At 37.1% G+C, this 13,764-nt stretch overlaps 1 protein-coding gene across 25 annotated transcripts in view; it reads left to right on the top strand.

Moving 5' to 3' along the window:
- FOXP1 (forkhead box P1) overlaps positions 1-13,764 on the top strand; it is a 780,655-nt gene that overhangs the window by 704,944 nt on the left and 61,947 nt on the right. For all 25 annotated transcript variants that reach the window (XR_011557934.1, XM_070738223.1, XM_070738212.1 and 22 more), the window contains one exon: positions 8,510-8,614. Coding sequence is in view for 24 of the 25 variants with exons in the window: in XM_070738223.1 (XP_070594324.1) it covers positions 8,510-8,614 (105 nt within the window). In the remaining variant the exon portion in view is untranslated. The remainder of the gene's footprint in view (positions 1-8,509; positions 8,615-13,764) is intronic.

Here is a 13,764-nt window from a genome sequence, read left to right as displayed (position 1 = left end):
CAGGGGGCCTCCTTCCACCCGGACCCAGAGTGGTTCCTCCTCACCGCCTGGCTATTATCCGGAGGGACTTAGACCTGCGAGGGTATGACCCGGACACAGTGGAAATCATCCTGAAGTCTAGAAGAGGGTCTACCAATCGGATCTACGACCATACTTGGTCCAAATTCCATCAGTGGTGCTCGCAGGAGGGTTTTTCAGCACCATCCGCCGACACCTGGCCGCCATTTCTTCCGTCTTGGCGGGGCCTCGCAGGCAGCCCCTCCGCTCTTTTCCAGAAATCCAAGAATTTCTAAGAGGAGTGGCCATCCTCAGGCCTTCTAAAATCCACAGATATCCTACCTGGGACTTGCCACGGGTTCTCCACTCTCTTACTCAGGCACCTTACGAACCCCTGAATTCTGCGTCCCTCAGGTACCTATCCTTTAAGGTAGCATTCCTGGTGGCGATTACATCCGCCCGACGCATATCTGAGTTGGCAGCCCTTTCTATCAGACAGGACCTTTGCCAGTTTTCACCAGGATAAAGTGGTTCTGCGACTGGACCCCACCTTTCTACCAAAGGTTAGTTCCATGTTTCACAGATCTCAGGATATCATATTACCTTCCTTCTGCCTCCAACGAGAGCATCCCCTGGCAACTAGATGGCACACTCTGGATCTCACTAGAGCGCTAAAGGTCTATATCCAACGCACAAGATCCATCCGGAGATCTGAAGCACTCTTCATAGCCTACCATCCCAGATCCTTGGGATCCAGAGTGCCTTCTACAGTAATAGGTCGTTGGATCAGAGGGACCATCTCTAAGGCCTACGAGACAGCTCCCCTTTCCATTCCAAGGAATATTACAGCGCATTCCACCAGAAGTGCTGCCACATCTGCCGCTTGGGCGACTCAGGCTCCGTTGGAAGAAGTCTGCAAAGCAGCCACTTGGGCCTCGCCAAATTCCTTCATAGGGCACTACAAAATCGATTCGTACGCATCAGCGGACGCTGCCTTCGGCAGAAGAGTACTCCAATCCGTTATCCCTCACGATAGCAATGTACTCCCACCCTAGGGACCTATCTCTTGGGTATGTCCCATGTGACTGCTGGACCCACTCCTTCAGTACGGAGAATAGGCGTTGATTGCTTACCTGAACGCCTCTTCTCGTACGGTGAGTGGGTACAGCAGTCACTTCCCTCCCTATGTGTGGTCTTCTTTACCTTCTATTCTATTTTCTTATAACACATGAGAGTTGAACATTAAAGAGCTTCACTACTGAGCCTAGTCTATGGATTCGCGAATTCTGGGGAAGGGGCGGATCCAGCAGTCTTTTTTAATACTAGGCTCAGTTCCAACGGATTGGACAGGAGCAACCCATGTGACTGCTGTACCCACTCACCGTACGAGAAGAGGCGTTCAGGTAAGCAATCAACGCCTATTTCCCTCTTCGCTAAACTGAGTGGGGGGGACAGGGCCAGCACATGATACATCTGGCCCATGGGGTGTGAGTTTCACACCCCTGCCCTATAAGGTGGTGAAATCCTGTCCTTTTAGATTTTTGCACATTGTCAGATTTTTGACAATTTTCCTACATCATAGCAATTACCAAATTTGTTTGGGTTATATTAGTAAACTTCTGAATTCCATTTTCTACCCAGACAGATCAAAGGCCACATAATTGGGCAGATCCCTTTTTCCAATTCCTTAGTCAGGAAAGTTGTTACAAGACTGAACCCCAAAATGAATGTGTAAAAAAATCACAAGGCTCTGTGTGAACTATTTTTTTAAAGTTAATATTTCATCTACAAGGGAGAGAACCACGTTTCTCTTTTTAAATACAATTGAAAAGAGTTGATGAAGCCCACTCAGTACCATATTCTTGCATGGCTATAAATTGCAGATAGATTTTCCTGATACCAGTGCTTGCCTTGATCTTGAAGCATTTATTTGTTTTTGTCTTCCGTTCTTTCCAATAATTATTGCTTCTGAAATATATTGTCATTTGTTGATACTTTTATTTACCAATAATATCTTGGACATTGAAATATAGGCATGGTTGTTCACGGTATTCATTATGGTAAAAGCAATTTTCCATATAATTTTATTGAGTTGAAGTGCTATTGAAGACTCTGACATAGAGAAATATCATTGTTATTATTACTATTGTTGTGAAAATGATGCTACTTATTCTTTGTCTTGCTACCAACTATAATTTCTGTTCCTCATTATGTGTCTTGCATTAATACTGAGGGTGTGATATATTTGATTTCCATTATCACCAAATGTATCATTTTTTATTTGTCCTAATTAGTTTTATTTTATTTGTCCTATTTTTTTTAATTTATTGCAAACTATTTTAAGGTTACATATTTTTCTGGAGATCTTACCAAATGAATATACTGTGTTTCCCCAAAAATAAGACATATCCTGAAAATAAGGCCAAGCTTAATTTTTGGGGTGGGTGTAAATATACACTCTCCCCCGAAAATAACCTCTAGTGAAGGGGTGGGCATGGGCAGCACAGGAGGCAGCTCTTCTCTTCCATGGTCAGCTAGTGGCAGCTGGGCCCCTATAATAATAATGATAATGATAATAACAATAACAATAATAATCTAAAAATCGAGCTGCAACGACTCTGGCATATGCCAGTGAAAGTGGTCCCAGTGGTACTTGGCACGCTGGGCGCAGTGCCAAAAGATCTCAGCGGACATTTGAAAACCATCGGAATTGACAAAATCTCCATCTGTCAATTGCAAAAGGCCGCTTTACTGGGATTGGCAAACATAATTCGTCGCTATATCACGCAGTCTTAGGTGCTTGGGAAGCACCCGACTGGTGATGAAATACGAAATCCAGCATAATGATCTCATTTGCTGTATTGTATTGACATAATAATAATGATGATGATGATGATGATGATGATGATGATGATGATGATAATAATAATAATAATTTATTAGATTTATATGCCGCTCCTCTCCGTGGACTCAGAACGCCCCTCTCCGTGGACCCACGGATCAACTGAGCTGATTGGGAGGTGTTTTGAGCACTCACCCGCCTCTCAAACATCCTCCTTGCCTGTAAACTCCCATCCCACTTGCAAGAGAGCAGCTGCCCGGTACCTTTTGCCACATAGTGGAACCCAGCAGACAACCCTCCCTCTGGCCAGGCAAAGCACCCCTCACCAAAATGCCAGTCGAGCCAGCTGTCTGCTGCTGAGTCTTCCAGGAACCAGAACAAAGTTTCAGCTGGCGCAAAGAACAATGAGGGCAGGTGACAGGACATTCAGTCCCATGCTCTCCACCTACTCCATCCCAAAATAATAATTAAAAAACCAATAATAATGTGAATGCCATATTCTTGGGGTTAAAAGAAAATTATACACTGTCTTATTTTTGGGGAAACATGGTACATTTTGGTGTACTTCTACAAAAAAAAATTATTTAATTTTTCAGGCTATGCCGATTTTTGCAAGTGTTTTGTCATGAATAATATTTTGCATGTTTTTGTATGGCCATGTACATTTCAGTTGTTTTGAAACTGCATTACAAAATTAAGTGAATTGTAAGTATAGGTAAATAGTAACTATATTTTAGTTGTCCTTTTGATTCAGAAATTGCAGATTTGTTAAATATGAACCAAGCAAATATTTCTGGCATGTCCATCTGACCTGCAATCATTCTCTATTCTTAAATGCATAAGACCAGAATCCCAAGTGTGGTGAGCTTTTATGACTGCTGTTCAAAAATGTTTGTTTACATATTGAGTATGGAAGACTGTTGTGCTATGTGGCTTGTGTTAGACTCGGTGAAATCTTAGCTATAGTGAAGCAACTAGCAGATTACACCACTGGCTTTCATGGATGATGTGTGTGGCAATACACAGTCCTCTTAAGAAAAAAAAAGATGAGTGGAAAGGAGTGGTAAAGATTGCTGTTTGAAACTTTGTAAGATGGTTGTCATAAAGTCCTTTGTGATTTTAGATCAATATACTTATTTGATCATCTTTTTTCTGTTTGTAAGTTGTTTGCTTGCTTTGCCACTGTGGGTTTTTTATATTGCATTGTTACTATTGTTGTTCTGTTGTGTTTTACACTGTATACATTTATGGTTGTGTGATTCATAAATATGCTGCAGCCATTGAAGCAGCTTATAAATTGATTAAGTGATTAAACTTTGCATGTCCATTTAAATTAGCATATCTGAATCTAGTGCTATCCAATGTTGTAATAGAATGTGTGGACAAGAGAATCTTGGGGGACAAGAGAAAGAGATACTGCCTAGGAAACAAACAGACGTGAGAGGGAGGAGGCCCCAAGGGGTTAATGGTCAGAAAAAGAAACTTAGGAAGGACCCACCCTAACTGATCAGACAGTTAAAGGTGGTGGCAGGAAGTTGGTGCCTTTAGACTACCAAGATTCTGTTAATGTAACCTTACAAATAGCGTTAGCTCATCTAATCATGTTTCCTGTCTGTCTTACTCTGGAGGACTGACAAGTGTATTGGATTCTTTCCATGTCCATGTGACTATTAACTCAGTCATGTCCAGTAAAAGATATTCCTTGCTATTACTCCAATGTAGAAAATCAGAAAAAGAAATCTGGAATCAAATATCTCTCTGCAAAATACACATGTTTGTGCTCTGGGAGAGCATAACTCTTTCATCTCTTAACTTCTTCTTAGTTTCTCAAGGCATTGATTATGCTTGGATCTGAATAGGGTGAGAAGACCTATGTGATGACTTAATTATCTTACAGATACATCAGTCAACCAGTTATGGTAGAGTAGGAATTTCTATGAGATTTGCCTCCCTGTCATGAAACCTATACTAGCTAAACCAAGAAAATAAAATGGATGAGAAAACATGTTTATCCACTAACCCTGTTGTTTTGTTACTCATTTCTGATAATCTAAATAGATTGTCAAGTAACCCAGTGGAGTACTAAGTATATGTAGAATTGCTATTCTGTGGATTAGTAGATTCAGTGTGATTCAGTTTAGAATGATCAAATTCTTTGTTTAAATGTTAAGTATATAATTTTCTCACTACATTATAAGAAGAAAACTTCTGCAATGTAATTGTACTCTACGTCTTGATAAACTGACTGAATTCCAGTATGTTGTCCAGACTCGTCAACTATTTTAAGCAAGAGTTTACAGGGGTAAATTTACCTTTCCTGTTAAAAAAATGGGATTAGTTTGAATCCATAAGAACATATTACACAGATTTTATATTGATATAGATACCTTAAGAACAGAATTCACAATTACTATTCTAATTCTGTACTTACCATTTAAACAGGAACCCCCATCTTTTTATATTTTATTAAAAAAACACAAATACTGTAAAGAGAGATATAATAAAGATAGTATATGCAGTGGATTGGATTGTCTGATTGAGTAATATATAGGGGTTTTAGTTGTACCTTTTTAATGTATTAGATTTGTTTTGTACGCTTTGTTTCTATATTTATTCTGTGAGCCGCACCGAGTTTTTGGAGAAGGGCGGCATACAAATATCATTACTACTACTACTACTACTACTACTACTACTACTACTACTACTAATAGTAATAGTAATAGTAATAATAATAAAATATAATAATAATAATAATAATAATAATAATAATAATAATAATAATAATAATAATAATAAGTAGTAGTAGTCATGCCATCTACATTAATCTTAGTGGCTGATTATTTTCCATTACAATTCCTTAAAGACTGTTTAAGTTGTTATGTGTAATCCTCAATTTACAACAATTGAGCCCAAAATTTATTTTGTTAAGTGAGACATATTTTAAATGAGTTTTCCTCCCCATTGTATGAATTTTCTTGCCACATTTGTTAAGTGAATCATTATAGTTGTGAAAGTAGTAACAGTTGTTAAATTAATCTGGTTTCCCCATTGACAGAAGGTCACAAAAGGGTATCATGTGACTTTGGGACACTATAACCATTATAAATGTGAGTCAATTGTCAAGCATCCGAATGTAAATCATATGACCATATGGGGATGCTACAACGGTTTTAAGTGTAAAAAATAAGTCACTTTTTTCTGTGTTGTTACTTTGAAAGGTCATTAAATGAATTATTGTAAGTCGAGAACTACTTGTAAAAAGATACCTTAGTGCAATATAACAGTCAATTGTTACACGTTCCGCGTGTTTGAAGAAACAAGTATGGTGTGTTTGATACATGTTTGGGAAAGCACCAGGAAATCTTTACGACATAGACTGGATTGGGTAGTCAAAAATCAAAATAAGGCAGGTGGAAGCCATTTCCATACTGCTCCCATGAAATCTATAGTCATAATCTGAATCCAGTTATTGTCAATTTTTCATTTAGGATGTGATAGATATATTTCTTCCATTTATGTCTCTGACTTCCTTCCTTCCTTCCTTCCTTCCTTCCTTCCTTCCTTCCTTCCTTTCCTTCCTAGATTTTTGAATAGTAACATGACATAATATGTAATAGTAATATGATAAAAATCAATCAAAACAATCACAATTTCCACAAAGTATATTTTTGAAAGTATGACTAGAAGAGCCAGGGTGGTGCAGCAGGTACTGTATGCAGGCCACTGAAGCTGACTGTAGATCTTGTAGGTCAGCGGTTCAAATCTCATCACCAGCTCAAGGTTGACTCAGCCTTCCATCCTTCCGAGGTGGGTAAAATGAGGACCTGGATTGTGGGGGCAATAGGCTGGCTCTGTTAAAAAGTGCTATTGCTAACATGTTGTAAGCCGCCCTGCGTCTAAGGAGAAGGGCGGCATAAAAATAATAAATAAATAAATAAATAAATATGACATTTTAATTGTACATACTACTTATTCTTTCAACATAAAGTTAAGTGCTAGTTATTCCAATTTAATTTAGTTAGATGATGTCATAGAAAATATCAGAAATATAAATGAATAAGTATTCTCCAAAAGTTAATATATTTTATACTGGAAGACAAGGACCAGTATTTGTGCAGAATACCATTATTGGGGTTTTTTTTGTAAAGTGATGAATAGATTATTGTGGCAAAATTACTGTATACAGTTTATAAATTGTTGGCCTTATAATTACCACATCTTGTAGTTTTTATGGTTGTAACAGAAAAATGTAAAAGTTGCAAGAGCTGAGCATAGCTACACATTTTTATTGACGTAAAGGGCCTGATAATTCAATAGGGCAATCAGTTGATAACAAGAAAACCAATTAAATTATTCAATGTTTAGAAGAGCAGATTATGCTAACATCAGTTATAAAAGCTTCTGCAGTGAAATTTGTGTCAAATAAATCATCCAACTTTATTATAAAATTGTTGATATAGTTATTACAAACCTCTACTCTCTCTTTCTTCATGTTCTAAAATAGTATTTACTTCCCTACATCTACCCCAGCATTGCTTTGAAAGACATTTTTATTTACCCTACACAAATGGACTTTTACGAGTTACTTAAATTAATATTGTGCTCATCAAATAGCCGTCTGTGAAAATTATCACTTGTTTTTAACATTTTTCCTCTTATTCCTTTCTGTTAATTCTAGAAAACAGAGATCATTTATTCAATAATGTTCTTTTATTTTGTTTCCAATGGTCATTTCTATAGCAGTGGTTATTAAAAATGGATTTCACATTGTTTACTCTTCCAACACAATCACCAGAGCCAATCTATTACTATTACTTTCCAGAATCCCATCCCAAACATCCTGTTTACTAACAACTTTGCTATAGTTCAGATAGTTAAAATACAGCTGTTCCACTAACATTAGTGTGTATTCCAGGTTTCCAATAGAGTCGGCATGTATACTGTCCTTTCCTCCTTTATTTTTTTTAAATAATCACGTATATTCAACTGAATTATTGTAATCACTCCAAAGCTTCTTTATGTATAAATGTCATTTAAAATTATGGGAATTGCCAAAAAAAGAATACCACAGTTGAATAATAATAAATGCATCAGATTCATTTTCCTGACCATTTTCTGTTCAAAAAGATTCTCTTTCCTTCAGCCTTAATTTTTATTTGGCTTATGGAAAACAGCAGTTGCTCCAAAATTTGTATTAATGATTCTGATTACCCATGAAAATGTTACTTACTTGCATACTGTAATCAAAATTTTAGAAGTTCAGTGTTTGGCTGATAATTATGAACAAATATAATTATAATTATTTTTATATATTTATATGATAATTATATATGTGTGTGTGTGTGTGTGTAGGTCTATTTGTACAAACAAAAGTCTGATTTTGATACAATTTTTAAGCATCTTAAGGGTAATTTGGAGTATATTTCATTTTTTCCAACTTTTGGTAAAACCTCTGATTCATAGTTGTGATACATACAATTTCTCAATAAAGTTTGGAAATGTTCTGTTGTAAACTTGTATTGCATGATCCAAAATGATTTGCTTATTCCTCATATTTTGTACTGTTACTGGATTGTATTGATAAATATGATTTTCAAACATCAAAGTAAGCTTACTCAAAGTTTCACAGGATAATAGTTCATCTCTTCCACCTTTTAATTATTTTTTCAGTTTATCCCACGAAGAACCTTCTCACAGTCATCCGCTTTATGGGCACGGAGTATGCAAATGGCCGGGCTGCGAAGCAGTATGTGAAGATTTCCAGTCTTTTTTAAAGTAAGAAATCCTATTTTCTTCCATCTCATCCCATCCTAATCTCTCCCTCTCTCTCTTTTCTCTCCTCTCATCATCTTATCTTATATATCTTATTTACATACAATTATGTCTGAATAAATATATGTACATGTGGATATATATGTGTGTATTGCTGTGTTAAATTTGTATTGACATTTTGGACCATATTGCAAATACATACTGCACAGTTGTTCAAAGTGGAGGGTTCAGCATCCCAAGATGTATTGTGAGTTTAATTTCTTACTTTGGAGTTCTGAAAACGTTCATTCTCTTTTATCTGTTATTTTTGTTATATCTGTGGTATATCAAGTAAGACCATCTACTCTCCAGAGCAAATTTTATCTCCTTGACATGATAATGGCTGGATGGGAATATTTCCCAAATGTCAAGGATCGGAGACTATCAAAAATGATGCAGAAAAATCCCGAGTTAATGGGGAAAGACAATACTGGATCATTGGTGCTGAGCTTGGTTGTTTGCTTGCAGACATTTCCTTAGACTAGTAGGTAACACCTTCAACACTGATGTTGTTACCTAAGTGGATACCAATCTCAAAGAGTACCAAGAGTTCCCCTTTTGAACCCCAAACTTTAAGAACTTAATTTGTTCCGTGACCAAGTTCTTAAGTAGAAAAGTTCGTAAGTAGAAGCAATTTTTCCCATAAGAATCAATGTAAAAGCAAATAATGCATGCAAACCCATTAGGACAGAAATAAAAGCTTGGAATTTGGGTGGGAGGAGGAGGAGAGAGAAGACAGTCGCTGCCAAAGGAAGAAGGTGTGGTGAGGGAATCAAAAAAATCCAAAACTTTAAGCTTAAAAAAAAAAGAGGAACTCTGAGGCGGCGAGGGGAAGCACGCGCCTCCCATATACCCGTTGTGAGGCTGCCTCCCATACATTATGCCAGAGAGAGAAACCCAGGCAGGCAAGAGGGGGGAACCTCCCGCTCCTTTGACCGAAACAGGAAGCTACCTGCTTCCTCTTTCTCCCCATGCTGATGGACTCTCCTCTTCTCTTGCTCACTCGCTTTGTAACCAACGCCTTTCTTTCACTGTGGTGACTCATCGGTTTGGCTGAAGCCAAGTTGATTCGGCTGGGGTGAAGCGCCCCCTTTTGCCTTTCCGTGCCCAGACGCTCTGGGAGGCAACCTCAACCCAGATGTGTGGGAGGCAGTGTGAGAGAGTCACCTTAGCGAAGTGGTTTATTCCCTCTCCAAGCACCCAGAGAAAAAACTAGCAGTAATAGTAGTGCAGACTTAGTAAATAGTTTGACAGTGTTGAGGGAATTATTTGTTTAGCAGAGTGATGGCATTTGGGAAAAAACTGTTCTTGTGTCTAGTTGTCTTGGCGTGCAGTGTTCTGTAGTGACATTTGAGGGTAGGAGTTGAAACAGTTTATATCCAGGATGCGAGGGGTCAGTAAATATTTTCACAGCCCACTTTTTGACTCGTGCAGTATACAGGTCCTCAATGGAAGGCAGGTTGGCAGAGCCGAGGTGATGTAGCAGGTAGAGTGCAGTACTGCAGGCCACTAAAGCTGACTAGATCTGCAGGTCAGCAGTTCAAAGCTAATCACCAGCTCAAGGTTGACTCAGCCTTCCATGTTTCCGAGGTGGGTAAAATGAGGACCCGGATTGTGGGGGCAATATGCTGGCTCTGTTAAAAAGTGCTATTGCTAACATGTTGTAAGCCACCCTGAGTGTAAGGAGAAAGGCTGCATTTAAAAAAATCAAATAAATAAATAAATTCTTTTTTCTGCAGTTCTGATTATCCTCTGAAGTCTGTGTCGGTCTTGTTGGATTGCAGAACCAAACCAGACAGTGATAGAGGTGCAGATAACAAACTCAATGATTCCTCTGTGATACTGTACAGTAGTCCCTCACCTATCGCTGGTGTTACGTTCCAGACCTGGCCGCGATAGGTGAAATCCGCAATGGGGAATTTATCCACTGATAGTACTTATTTAAGTATTTATATTGTAATTGTTTGGTAAGTTTTCATTGTTTTAAGTGTTTATAAACCCTTCCCACACAGTATTTATTTTAGATACAGTATTTAAATACAGTATTTACAATTTTAGATTTTTTTTTTTTGTGGAAAAACCTTCCGATCGAGTTCGGCGGGCTGTTTAAATCTGCCGATCGACTTCCTCAGAAACCAGCGATGAAGTGAAGCCGCAATAGGTGAAGCGCGGTACAGCGAGGGACTACTGTATCAGCAGCTCCTTGGGCAGTTTGAGCTTCCTGAGTTGGCGCAGAAAGAACATTCTTTATTGTGGCTTTTTTGATGACGTTTTTGATGTTAGGTGACCATTTTAGGTTTTGAGATGCGATAGAACCTAGAAATTTGAAGCTCTCTACTGTTGATACGGTGTTGTCTAGTATTGTAAGAGGTGGTAGGATGAGAGGGTTGTGCTTTTTTGATGATGTTTTTGATGCTAGGTGACTATTTTAGGTCTTCTCACATTATATAACATTGATCATTTGAGACTTAATGCGAAGTCTGATAGGAACAGTAACAGTTATAATTGAAATATACGTTTAAAAATTAAATCATTTATGAATTAAAGATTGAAGCTTGCTGGTAAAACTAAGGAATGCTTGTGTGAAAGAAACATTTTAGGCACACACTGCAATGTTTTCACAAGTGTTTTTATCATGGTAACATCTTGTTTACTTTAGTTGCTTGCCTAAAACTACTTGGAACATGTTAAGAAAACATTTCAGGAAAGCTTCTAAAAGAGTCTTTTGTTTAGCAGCAACTGCAAGGCTACTCAGCTCACAAAGGTGTTAACTTTCAACCCCTTAAGCACTTCCACATGAAATTCCAGAAACTATGCTTGTGGTTTTAGAGAGAGAAAAGTACGCATAAGAATACCTGCTTAAAGAAAGCTGGAAATCCGAATTTGTTTCAAATGCATTCATGACTGCTGACTGCAGAGCAGAACGTTTTAAACTGAAGTTATCTTTAAGCTTAATTGAACTACATTGAGGTTAAAATTGTTCAACATTAGAAGAAAAAGACTCAGGAATGGAAACTCCCAAAGATATATACAATTGTTTATTTCATACACACGATCTTTCCCAATTAGTTTTGTAAACTGACCACCAGCTAAAGGGATTTTTCTTATTCATCATTCTTTTAAATGCTGGCAGACAAAAAATATGTAGGAAAGTTGATCGACACAACTATATTATCAACAAAATATTAATTCATTCTATTTCCTAGTATGTGGAACATGTCAAATTGGAATTCAGTTTTGAATATCACAGATTTTACAGCATCCTGATTAACCTTGCTGACATTCTAATAAAGTTCAAGACCTAAGTAATAGTTGCATCACTTACAAAGGTCAGAATGGTCTAAATACCACACTGCCCTCTAGTGATCTCTATAATATTTGGAAAAAAGTTTGGAGGGAAAAGACCCAAAGGTGCTGTTACAGCGTGTACAATTTGTGTGTGTGTTAGTTTGTGATCATCGTGCTAATTTGTTTGGTCAGTTGCCTAGATGAATAGCTAACAAAGAGGAACAGATAACTAACTAATAACTAAAACTATATTTATATGTGTATGTCCGTGTATATGAATATAATTTTATGTTGTATGCTATTGGAACTAACCCTTTCAATGAAAATTTTAGATATTTGGTTTATGTCTCTTAAGGTTCATTTCCGGTATCTGATCAGAAGGCATTACTTAAGAGATAGCTATCATCTTTGTTTCGTACTTTTTACTGACACCATCTCCCACATTATTGCTTTGTCTAAATGGTAAAATTTATGATTAGTAATAGTGTCAAAAAAAGTCTGAGACAGCAATTTTCCTTTCAATAAAAGTAGTTAAAAACCTTTTAGAAAAATCCATAATTTTGATTGCTGGTACTTCATAAATGTATAACTGTACTTTTTAGCTGTCTCTTTAGGGGAAAATGAGTTTTATCACCTGCGGTACCTGGGTTAATGAAATTGTATGTTGGAATCCAGCCAGAAGGAAAGATGAGATCATTTGGTGGTTCTAGGATTATCAACGTTTCATATAAGATTGTGTCTCTTTGAGTTGGGAATTATTATTATAGCACTGAACTTTTTTGTTATATTTACAATTTTTTGCATTTTGAAATAGGCCAAAAATATTTCAAAGAGGCTACAGCCATTAAGCAAGTTCAGCAAAACTAGAATATAAATATGGACATTGTTGTTTAATGAAAATTGATTTGTTGGATTTATAGTTCAAATTTTAAATAAGTACCATTCCGCCACCCCCACCCCACCCCCAATCTAATTGTTTGTGTGGATATTATCCATCCAGGAAATCTCTTTTTAAACAAATATAAATCCAACAGGATCTTTTTTTTTAACACAGTCCAGGATATTGAAGATTTCCCCCCCACCTGTACTAGTATTTATTTTACGTGTGCTGCATGCTTTCAAAGAAAGAAAATCAGCTGTCAAAATGGACTGTTTTAGTTCAAGGAGAAGTATTTGATTTACTGCTTCTTTAACCTTAGTTTTCTTTGCACAAGCATGTAGTGAGTATGTGTGTGTGTGTGTACGTGTACTTCGTGTTTGTATATTTCATTCATTTGGTGTATGCCTCGACACAGAAGTTTAAATTCAAGCCTGTGTCTTGAAGGTTGTTTCGAGTTGTTTAAGCAGTGCAAGATTCTGAAAAGCTGTCACGGGAATGTGTTACTTTGGAATGCGCCTAGAATCTCTAACCAAGGCTGTTGTAAAAAGCTAAAGTATTCTTTAGCTGGTAATAAATACTGTAGTTAGAAATGCTTCTTGTTAATTATTTTGTCCCAAATAGATAAACTTAAAATATAATTCAGTAAGCGAACTAAACTTCTTCATATTGCCGTTTGGTGACATAGGGTGTGTGTGTTTTTTTAATTTTAAAGATGATACTTGTCTGCCTATGTATCCCATCCTGTGGAATACAGTGTTGTTTAAACACTCTGCCACATCTGCATTTCATTTGCCGAACTTGATGTAAATGATTAAACTAGAATTTTGATGACTCAACAATAGAATGTGTGAGAAGCAAAATTGGTTAAGCTGCCCATTTTACAATTCAATAATAATAATAACTACTGTGCCATAAAAATGTGTTTTAATGTTAGCCTGTTGTTTTT

Source organism: Erythrolamprus reginae, chromosome 2 (assembly GCF_031021105.1).
Source record: "Erythrolamprus reginae isolate rEryReg1 chromosome 2, rEryReg1.hap1, whole genome shotgun sequence".
In the NCBI taxonomy this organism is placed as follows: domain Eukaryota; kingdom Metazoa; phylum Chordata; class Lepidosauria; order Squamata; family Dipsadidae; genus Erythrolamprus; species Erythrolamprus reginae.
The sequence above is the reverse complement of the archived record's forward strand: the minus strand, read 5'-3'. Positions and strand labels throughout refer to the sequence as shown.